General features: G+C 37.8%; 1 protein-coding gene across 1 annotated transcript; it reads left to right on the top strand.

Annotated features, from left to right (window-relative positions):
- The first annotated feature begins 466 nt into the window (after positions 1–466).
- Positions 467–12,034, top strand: LOC124154220 (luciferin sulfotransferase-like). The gene is made up of 7 exons (XM_046527812.1): positions 467–847; positions 4,297–4,590; positions 4,833–4,929; positions 6,492–6,651; positions 8,246–8,369; positions 10,032–10,126; positions 11,472–12,034. Exons 2-7 carry the CDS (start codon positions 4,323–4,325, stop codon positions 11,772–11,774), a joined length of 1,047 nt encoding a protein of 348 aa, XP_046383768.1. The 5' UTR covers positions 467–847; positions 4,297–4,322; the 3' UTR covers positions 11,775–12,034.
- Positions 12,035–12,060: the final 26 nt, after the last annotated feature.

Here is a 12,060-nt window from a genome sequence, read left to right on the forward strand (position 1 = left end):
TGAATCGAAATTCTTTATTTTCTTTTTCCGGGAGGATATGCTTCGATGTTTCTCTGGAGGACCTTCCACGCAACTGCCCTCTGAAAACATCTCATGATATATATCGTGGAAACTTGCTATAGACTCAAAGAAGGTGGTGGCGGTCTCGGGACCCAACCCTCGACGTGCGAACGAAAAATTGCTTCGCGTCACTCAGTTCGAACGATGACGAAACCGAATTCCATCACGAGAGGGCGTATTCCTCCATCACCATCAACGGGATGAACGCAAGAAATAAAGCAATACGCTGGAAGCCACATCCTATGACGGGAGACTTTGAGCGAAATGAAACAAAAAATAAATGAACGCGCGAAAAAAATACTTCGGAAAAGGTTCGGCGCCGAGGAAGTAAAGGGTGTCTCGGCTACACAAGACTGCATCACCTTCCACTCCCAGCATCCGACCGGCCACTTTCTCTCTCTTAGTTAGCACTCGGTCCGGAGAAAGTGGACGCGGTCGGAAACGGGATCCCACTCCACCCGTCTGGTCTGTGGGACACAGTCCGCAGGAGCACCACCCCCCTGGGTTCCGCAATAATAAAGAATAACTTCCCTCCACTGCGGACGCAGGAGGAGGGAAAGACGCGAAAGGGAGCTCCCATTCCCCGAAGGGAAATGCGCCCCGGATGAACTTTCTCTTTCTTCCCCTTTGAACCACGCTCTCCGAGGCGAAATGGGGAAAAGCATATGACGGTCGGATCTGCCATCTTCGACTCCATTCCGCGCGCATCCTCCTGATACTGCGGCCGCCTGGAGACTTCGCACCAACATTTACCAGCTCCGCTAGCCCAGGAACCGCGACGTAAAAGGTTGGTGATCCTACCCTTGTGATTTTTTTTATTTCGGTCACATTTGTTTGGGACAGCGGTCGTGTGGAGACGCCTCGAGGGCCGATTGTTGGTCTGTCGCCGGTAAGGTACCAGTGCTGCTAGGGTTCGCGAAGTCCAGAAGTCCGACGGGGTGAACATACTTGGCACATCGAAGGTTGGTCTCCCTCGGGGTTTGCGACGGAATATTACCTGTTTCAAGAAGATTCTAAACGGAAGAACGGTAATGTAGTGATGAACAAGTGAAACTAGCCGATTTTCAGAAGTTACAAGGTCATGCTTAGCACCAAGAGTGTTGTGGGGTTTAAATAACGATAGGATTATTCCACTTTGACAATAAGTGAGGCAAATACATATGTGGGGCTTCGGTAACATCCGGTTGAAATTTTGATGGAATAGTAAGATAATTAGAGGAGGCTGCTGAAGTAATTTTCGCCATAACGGAAGGGTAGGAAAGGTAGGGTGGAGAGAAACCTGGAGTTGGCATTAGCTTGCTGTTTACAAAAGGCACCAAGGGGACCGAGGCTTAATGTCCTATCCGTCCGACGGATTGCAGTACTCGGTGGCGCCGGGGTAACGTCCCCGACTGCCAACCTGGAGGTTACGGGTTCGAATCCCGCCTCGGTGGATTTACCACCATCATGGATGTGTGTGATTGTCCAGCAAGTAAATTGTAAGAAAGGGCTATCTAATCCTAAACTCGCCTGTAATAAAGACAAAATCATTATTAATACTTGAAGTGTCCACCACTAGCACTCAATCAGGGGTTGGGTCCCTAGGTCTCGTAGGGTTCCTAAAAAATCTCCACCACGCACGCGGAACCACAGGGCGGGAGGTCAGCACTCTAGCTACCACACCAATCCGATCCCTTGAGATTTTGAATAGCACATCGCCTCCATTGTTAACAATAGTTTCATTCAGTTACAGATGTCTTGTTTGAGGTCTACTTGTGAGTGCGTGGAAGATATTGTTGCAATATGTGTTATTTTGAGTTATATATTTTTGGGTTTATTTTTACATATTTAATTTATTATTACTGAGATACATAGGTGTGGATTTATTTATTGAGGGGACTATATTGTTGCAATATGAAAGATATTATTTATTTTATATTAAATTTAATGCATTTATTGAAGGTCTTTGGAAATTATTATTTCTTTCTGTTTTTTCTAATGTTAACAGCAAGTGAAATTTTTACTATATATAATCTGTAGGACCCTAAGGGACCACGACAGTAAACACTTATTATCATTTATAGGACTTAAAGGGTTCAGGGTGTTAAACCCACCCCTTACCCTTAGTCCCAAGTCAATCCAGGCAAATAGATATTCTCATAGAATATTGTAACCATGAAATAATTTTATGAGCCTTTAATAAACGTGCCGTATATATTTTTTTTGAATAGTTTAAAGTCTATTTGAAAAGTAATGATCATAATAGAAACTCTATGAACTACTCTTATCTAAATATATAATATAAAGAAACCCACAGGGTGGTTTTCCACTTGCACTAATGGCTGAGTCATTATTCTCGACAATTTTGGAAGGCAGCGTAAGAGTGGTATGTATGCTGTGTCACAAATTTTTTTTTCGTCTAAATCTCAGAACGTAACGGCAGCAAATCAAGTAGGTCTGCGAGAAGCACTTTGGACAGAAGATTCGATCATCATCCAATTGTATTCAAGTCTTAAAACTCGAAAAACAAATAATTATAATTAAATTCCATTTTAAACCTGATTTAAAAATTATTGTCATTTCGAAAATTAAAAGTCGAAAGTACGCAATGTGATCTGACAACACAAAGGCCTGACAAAAATGTTTCCTGCATTAAAAGAAAAATAGATACAACTAAAATTAATGCTAATTTTTAACTTAATTATATCAATCAATTCAAACTTCGTCAAGAAAGTATCGCATAACAATACATTTCGTCGAAAGAATTGATCTAACTCCGAATTAAACGACGGATTTGGGAGCTTCGAACATTGGCGCGAGGTAGCGCCACTTGGGGTGGCACGTGTTCACTCTTGGGGGTGTATCCTGGGAACCACCAGTCACAATCAGAAAATATTTTAGGTGAAGAATATCAAATGTCCAATGAGTCGTTGGTTTCCCGAGAAAATCACTTGAAAAATACCAGCGCCCTCATATCGCAAGTCATGTTTGAAAAACAGCCAAAAAGTCAAAATTTCACAACTTTGAGTGCGATCGGTACGCTTTCCCATTATCAAACTGCAATAATATCTGACAAGATATATTTTTACACCAATTAATGGCATAAATTGAGGGGGTTTCCCGAAAGAAAATCGAAAAATAAGGGCCACACAGTACACAACACTACCACCGCGCTCGCCGGGTTGCCTACTTTCCCCTCAGGTCTCTATAAAGCCATATCTCCGTGTTTCCATTCCGAAAAAATTAAATTTTATTGTAGCTAGCACGTAAAAATTGCCAGTAATAGGTGTTTTCCTTGTTCAAAATTAGTTCTCTTAACATGGGCGTACCCAGCGAGGGGCAGGAGGGGGCAGCTGCTCACCCCCCGCCCCTACAAGCAAAAATCGCAAATGTCTTTATGGAAAATAATATTTTTTCAAGCAAATAATTTTAAAACTAATGAAGAGCTTTTACAGTTTCTTAAACTTGTTGGTTTCATACCCCTTTTCCTTGCTTAAATTTTACCAATAACTTGAATAACCATGGCTTGCCCCCCATCCCCTAGTTTTGATCCTGAGTATGCCCTTGTCTCTTAATTATTCGCTATTCAATTTCACCTTTGCATATTATTCAGTAGAAGTTATGCAAAAGAAGCATGAAGCATGCCAAAAGCGGTGAAAGTTAGGAGTTTAGATTTCAACATCTTTGTACTAAGATGAACTTTTATTTTCAAATATAAGGAAATTATTATAGTATCGATACTATTTTTTCATGACCTACCCATTGCATAAACCCAAGACATTAAGCATAGCAGTTAAACCAGGCATCTGGTGTCTTTAGCTAAGGCTGGAGACTTCTCACACTTCTTAATTTCACTTCTTACACAAACACTCTTTCCCAAACAGATGATTTTCCTCAGATTTAAGATTTCATTCATGTATCACTTCCACATAAAATGTGTCCACAATCAAGATCCATTGACAGTGAATATGAATCTACGAAGCTCTCTGATCTAAGCTAATTACACAGAGCTTACTTAATTTTTATCACCCTATTGCAAAAATATGAATGACAAAAAAAATTCTCTAACCAAACCAGGACCCCAACCCAGATCCCCTGACATCATTTTTGTCTTTTACAAAGTTTGTGTACCACCATTTTTAAGGTTTTACAATTGAAAAAAACATGGAAGTTAACATATACTGGAGGACCATTTTTCATTGATTGTTATCCTAAAAAATTATGTAGTTCAACTCTTACATCTTTTCATATTTTTAGCTAGCAGTCACTGCAAGCAGGCCAACATGGCATCCACAGCACTAATAAGTAATCGCAATGATGTATTAGCAAAGGATCCAGAAGATGACAGCAAACCACGGAGATTGACGTACAAAAATGTGGAAGGACCAGACAAAGAGATATTGGAAAAGCTATATCTGTACAAAAATGCCTTAATTGAAGTTTTTCCGGGGTCAATACTCATACCTCCAGGATTCAAAGAAGTAGGGGAGCGAATACTCGACTTGAAAGTACGCCAAGATGACACTTGGGTTATTTCCTATCCAAGAACTGGTAAGTTACAAGTCATATAAATATGTATTTACAAATGTGAGAGTGTGTAGCCTTTGACAAGAGTAATACTGATGTAACTCTTGATTTCTGCCTAAAGCAATTATAAAAAGGAGACCACAGTTCTATCTAGAAAAGTTGTATCTAAAATAACACCCATCTTTTTGTCTCTTGAAAATTAAATATTCCAGATTGTCTAAGTAAAAAAATATGTGTATAATTAATGATTTTCATCCATCCAACAGGAAGTACTTGGACTCAAGAATTAGTTTGGCTACTGGGCAATAATTTAAACTTTGAGGCTGCAGAGTCAATTCAACACCAGCGTGCACCGTTATTGGAGTAAGTATCGTGCAATGAATAGTTCACTCAAAATAAATTATGAAGGTTACTATAATGCCCTATGTTTCCTGAGGGTTTTATTGAAAAAAGGTGCATAGTAATTAGATATATACATTGTTTTTACTTATGAAATCAAACTACAAACTCATGCTTGGCCATCTTGTAAAAAGGGTGGTCATAACTTTTAAATTTACATATCGTTTACAAAGGAAAACGTTTACAAGTACATCACTTTTCATACCACTGAGTTCTTGATGATTTAACCCATAGGTACCACCCAACAGAAATGTAAAAGTAGCTAATTTTAATTAAAATTGATTTTATTCAAAGTTTGCAAAAATAGGCTCTACTCATTATGTGTGTTGCCTATGATGAGCAGCAGCCCTGGCGTGTGTCACACGGGTGGGCCAGATTATAAAAATGGGTGGGCCTATCCTCAAGTTAATGTGGATAAATGTGACGGAGAAAATATAATTTAAAATACTTATTTATTGACCTTAAATGAATTGCACCCTTTTCCTGACATGCCACACAACAAAAACACATTATGACTCAGGCCAAAATGCGTTTTTATGAGGGTATTCATTTTACCTATATTCACTTGCAAATGAACTGAAGGGTTTTACATATGCATTTTAACTGCATTCAGTGTATTTTAATTTTATAAAATAAAGCTCAACTTTGGACTTTAATTCTGAAATTTGTCCATCCTATTTGGGTAGGCCAGAGGATGGGCTGAAAAAAATTTGGGTGGGCCCCTGCCCATCCCTGGTGCCGCCACTGCCAATGATGATAATTATTTTCAATTTAAATTGGAAAATTATAAATTTAATTAAGTTATCTAAACATTTCCACCCAAACACCTATTATGGTGGCTTACAGAGTAGTATTTAGATGAAGCCTTATGCACAATTACCTTACAACAGCGACCAACAGCGTGCTGCGCATTGTTTTGCATGAGTCTTCATGACCAATGCTAAAAAAAGGTAATGTTTTTAAATGTCAATATGACAGACATGTCAAACAGCAAGTGAAAATTGTCGCAAAAATTCTGTATTCTACCAAAAATTTTCAATAACTTGTGCTCAGTAAGATAGTCTCAGTCAGCTTAAGTCAGCTAACATATAGTTCAATACAGTCGGCATAAAGATCCAAGAAAGAAACTTTGCAGAGAAATATCATCGAGAAATTAGCCAGGTAAAGATTTGGTGGGATCCAAACATAGATTGGGGTAGATTTTTGGAGATTAAGCATCAGCGAAAGGGTTAGATTGATTAGCCTTTTAATGACTGAACCTGGTATAAATCCTGGTTACACCTATGAACTCATCATACATACTTCTACTCACACTTGAACATGTAAATTTAGAAGTAACTGCTTTGATTGGCATAAAAAGAAATATTTTTTTTCTTTGCACAAAAATTTTCCCTCACAGGTTAACTGCTGGTCTCTTAACACATCCCCTACATGCCCATTGAAGAACTAACGGGTCAAATGTAAATGTAATTTTAGATGCAGATGAATAAATTTCACACAGTAAAAATATTCAACTTATTTCCCAGGATGTCAGCTTTGATGTCCAATGAAGGTGACATAATGGGATTCTTGGACAACTTTGGAAATTCTGTTGATATTGTAGACAACATGCCTTCCCCTCGTTTCATCAAAACCCACCTTCCATGGCATTTGTTACCAAGGCAAATGGAAACAGTTAAGCCAAAGGTATGAAAAATAAAGGTTAACGAGAATTATTGCTGAAAATATATGTATAGCATGCTGTATACATAACTAGTGTTAATGAATATTACAGAAATCATTTAAAATAATTATTTTAAAAATAAATGACTGATATTTAGGCATGTCATAGTTAACTTCTACTTTTTTCAACTTAATTTAAGACCAATTTATTCATCATAACTTGCAATAGAAAATATATTTGTTTGGCCAAAACCCATTAGTCAAGTCTTAACCCTTTCACTGTTGTGAATGTGCCCGGTACGTTTGCATGGCAGGCTGTCGTGAACATACTTTTCTTCCTCTCTGCCATACACTCAGTACTTTTGCTGCATGTGAGGGGTAGATTTTTGGAGATTAAGCAGCAGCGAAAGGGTTAGAATTGAAGTTGCCACTTACAGAATTAACGCGAGTTACTTACACCAATAGCCTTCTTATTTTATGCATGGCATTTAGTGTTATTGCACTCAACATACCTCTTTTTAGTGGTAGAACCATATTAAGTAATTTTAGGGTTCATAGTGTCACTGATTTACAACATGCATATATTTTTACTGGCTGAAACAATGCAAAAAAGCCCCATTGGCTGGGATAAGACGTGTTTAAGATCCGTAGTGTGGAAAATGATGAGCAATTTTTTTGAGAGAGGTGTCCAGAACTCTTGATAGTATTCAAAACCTCCTCAAGGTAGTCCTTCCCACCTCATGTCTAAAATACAACTGCTGCTGCAGCTTTCAGCTGCTTGAAAAATCGAGGCAGATTCCAAGGCAATTTGTACGAGATCAGTGGCGCAGCTAGGAATTAAGGCTAGGGGGGGTTTCAGGTACAACTAATACTGGGGGGGTCAGGGGGTTTGGCATACCCGCCAGGGTAAGCGGGAGGTGCGGAGGCCCTCTGCCAGAAAAAAATTGAGATAAATGGCTCAAAATGGTGAGTTTTACGGCCATCTGAGGGATATTTTATTAATACTCACACCATTCTTTAAGTAATATTAATCCAAATAAGTAAAATAGATTTAACTTAAAAATTTCTCTGAGCTCTTGGAGGGGGTTTATCCCCCACAACCTCCCCTCTCGCTGTGCCACTGAATCAGATTATCTATTGATGATAGTTTTCCGGCTTTACACCACGTTGATTCATGTTTTGCGGACGACAGTTTCGGGCGCGTTCCAGCTCCCATCTTCGGGTCCAAAAAAAAACCCGAACCCGACCTAGTGGTAAACCCGGAAAACTATCACCAATCAACTCACCGCGGAAGCCTCCGTAATAATTCAGATTGTCTATTATTCGTCCTACTCAGATTCAGGCACTGGCTTGAAAGTTGATAATATTTAAATGGAAATTTTTTTAACCATGTGAATTAATTTAACTCACAGGATACAATGATAAATAATTAATAATAGGTTTCCAAAAGGTGATTTTTCAATTTCAACTATAGTTCTGCCATTCTGAAATTTCTTCTTGAAGTTATTCCTGAAGGCAATCTTGAAGTAGTAAAAGGTCCAACCAATTAGTATTGAGTGCACTAAATGTATTTACTTTGATGACAAACTTTGCACCAAATATCTCTTTTTTTCAACAGATCATATACGTTGCACGAAACCCCAAAGACATGTGCGTTTCCTACTATCACTACTGCTGCCTTGTCCACCGCATGACTGGAAATTCTTTCGAAGAATTCTGTAACCTCTTCCTGAGAAGCAGAAGTATGTATTTGAGCCTCTGTAATTACTAATTTATGGTGTTATTCTATTTATTTCTGGCTGAGATTATTCTACATAATACTTAGCCTCATTTTTCATTGTATGAAGTTTTGGGAAGTCACTTAGTATATCTATCAAGAGCCTATATACACTACAGAACTTTCACTATCAAATATTTTCATAATTTTTTTTAGCTATCGAAGGAATATGTGAGGGTACTTGTCATGAGAATTTGAAACTGACTAATTTTCAAAATTAGTGGGGCATTATAGTTCTCTTCAGGCCCGGTTCTAGACATTTTTCGAGTGTAAGCAAACAACATTCTGGCTGCCCCCTTCAAAAATAACCTGAGAGGTGGTAGGATTAGTGATGAACATTGGGATGAGTGCTTAGGCACCCCTACATATGGTTGAAAAAGGATGTGGACAACGGTGCAGTGATAGATCAAAAAAGCCAGAAATCAGAGGGTAAAATTGCGGCCTGACTGGGACTCAAACCAAGAACCTCCTGGTTGCCGGCCGGTGCTCTACCAATTACGCTATCAGGACGCTTAAATTTACCATAATTTCGGCAGGGGTTTACACGAAGAAAACTTCCTTTCCTTTGGCCCACAAGAGTAACCAATAGATGGCACTGGGGCAGCTCACCACTCACCAACGGAAGAAATGGACAAGGACACAAGAATGAAAGGAAAGATACACATTCACACGACAGCTGAAAGAGACAGAAATATACATTTTCGGGCATGCTGAGCCCCAGTTAAATAAACCATTATGGCCTATACACTACTTCACTCATTCACACGGTGCCTTAAGCGCAAACATACAAGTAAATTCATAGGGTAGAAAAGAAAGGGATAGGAACATATGGTTTAAAAACGATGATGTTGTCCATGTTCTTTTTCAACTATATGCTCCTCACCATTTCTTTCCTACCCTAAGAAGTTATTTGCATTTTTGCGCTTAAGGCAATGTGTGAACAAATGAAGTAATATTATATAATAATATGTTCTACCATAAAACTATTCCATTGCAGATAAAGACATGAATGTTTTGAAGATAATTCATTCCAAGCAGTGCCGTGATCTTGGGACATAAATCAATGCATAATGAAATTTCAAGAAAGTTTTATAGGAAAATAGGTCATCAAATTCAATGAAAAATTAAAAGGTGATTGGGTTAAGTTTATAGTTCATATGCAATTATACATTTTAGTGGCTGGGATGCTAACAACATCTTCCATCATACATACATATATTGAAGATAATCATGAGGTCGTTTGTAGATGTGGATGGAAGTTTCTGCTCCAACCTGAGCATTAAATCTAAGTATCTGAAATCAGACAAATGGAAACCAGATAGTCTGAAAACAAGGGTAGCAGTGTGAGGAAGTGTATCCCGATAAAAAAACTATCACAAAGATAGTTCAGTTTGTGGTGTGTATGGGCACTTAGGAAACATCACATGTGTGTTAAACCTATCCAAAGACTAGCAGCATATTTCTTTGGTGATAGAATGCTTTCTCAAATCAAAATTAACCTATAGTGGAAAATAGGAAATCTATTATATTATATCTGTAATCTATCCATTATAATAAATCTTTAATCCAATTTTTACTCTCACTTTTAAATTCCATGATGATAAATATTGTATTGATACTATTTCAGCTCCAATGGGATCATTTTGGGAGCATGTGTTTCAATTTTGGGAAAGGAGGCATGAACCAAACATACTGTTCCTGAAATACGAAGACATGAAAAGAGTAAGTTGAATACTTTCCATATGAATTTAAGAAGGTTATAAAGGAATGTTCTGCTATCAGAAATCCAAAACATCAGAAAATCGGATCCAGTTATTTTTGTAGGAAAAAGCGTTCATTAAACTACATATGTTTAGAAGAGGCAACATTCCAGTGCAAAAAGAACTGAGAAAGATCACCAAAATGTTAAGGTGGTGTAGTATGTAATTAATGTGCTTCTTGACCACTAAATTATCAGTCAGTGCTTTAACACTGAAAAATGGAAAGTGGAAGAGCACTCAGAGAGATTCAAGTTCAATAAGTCTTGCCTGGTAATGTGTTAAAAATGGGTATTAAACTACAATGACTAGAAGATAATGGCTACTGTAATGAGAATGGAATGGGATGCAAAAATTATCGTGAATAATGAGGGAAGAGAGTAAAGCACAAAGTATAAGCCAAATAAAAAAAAAAAGATCCAGAAGTCGCTATGCCCATCTATTACTGACAGTAAAGTAAATGTAATACAATTCTAATCACATAAAAGCTGAGCCTGCATTAAGGCCTAGGAAACATTAAGCCAGATGATCTGCATCTCTTTCTCATCTCATGTCAATACTGCATATATGCTTCCCGTGAGATGCTGGAAACTAAAATATATTTTTAAAATTATCATTCCATGCACTTCATCAGAAAATAGATTTCATGTCACAATTATTTCAAATAATCACAATTGCAATTTTTCCATATGTGCAATAACAATTAATTGATTGACTCAAAGGGTGGAATCCATGGACCTAAAAGATGCCTCTGGAAGGTTCTAATGGAAAAGGCTCCCCAAATATCATTTTGGACACCTAGAAGTGCCTCATCTTATGTGCTACATTTCGATCCCACTGTGTGAATGGTGATGAAATTCACATTACTTGCTAAAGGGAAAAATATTTATATCACATGTACCACGAGGCATGGCTAAAGAGCTGATAAGGGGGTTGCAGTCTATCAACACGCTTCTTCAAAACCTACGGCAACGGCCTAAAATTTGCACCATGAAAGTTGGTAAATTGGCATGGGAAGGAACTTGGATAGTAAAGTGGTCTGCAAGTGGCTTGGAAGGCCAAAGGTGTATGGTTTGATTCTGATAGTGCAGGGAAATTTTACCCAATAGCAATTTTAGTGACAAGTCTTATCATATTTCATGATAACTTATTCCTCAAAATTATCCTGGCAGGGAATAAAAATCTTGCGGACAAAAATTACGAACATATCTCTCATAATGTTCAAAGAAAAATATATGTACAAAGAATTTAGCGAGTAGACCAAACTCACTATAAAGGTTAATATACTTTATTTTTTAAATTTCTTTCAGGATCTGCAAAAAGAAATCAAGAATGTTGCCAATTTCATGGGAATGAAGATATCTGAAGAGGATGTTCTAAGGCTAGAAGAATATTTGAGCTTTGGAAGCATGCAAAAAAATCCAGCCGTCAATCTACAGCCTTTGATGTCAACCTTGAGAGGAAATGATTATATGGGAGCTCAAGACCGTCCAAATTTCATTCGCAAGGGAAAGGTTGGAGACTGGAAAAACTACATGACTCCTGAGTTGGCAACTAAATTCGATAAATGGATAGCGGACAACATCCACGGAACCGATCTTTCCTTTGATTAATTATCAGGGAAAGTTACCATTGTTTTCCAAACCTAATCTCGGCTAAAAAGTTATTTATCCTAGACATTAGAGCATACTTCGAGCTTGAGGTTATTTGTTAACTATTTTTATTTTAATGTAGAAAATACTTTGAGTAATATGTTATTGATAGATTTTTCTACAAAAATAAGCATGACACTACAACTCCTATTTCCTCAGCATTATGAATATCAAGATTTTTCTCACAATTGTTTCTTAATCAATTGTGCTCAGAATTTCAGCACTGGAATAAAAATCTAGGGGTCAT

Source organism: Ischnura elegans, chromosome 2 (genome assembly GCF_921293095.1).
Source record: "Ischnura elegans chromosome 2, ioIscEleg1.1, whole genome shotgun sequence".
Taxonomy (NCBI): Eukaryota; Metazoa; Arthropoda; class Insecta; order Odonata; family Coenagrionidae; genus Ischnura; species Ischnura elegans.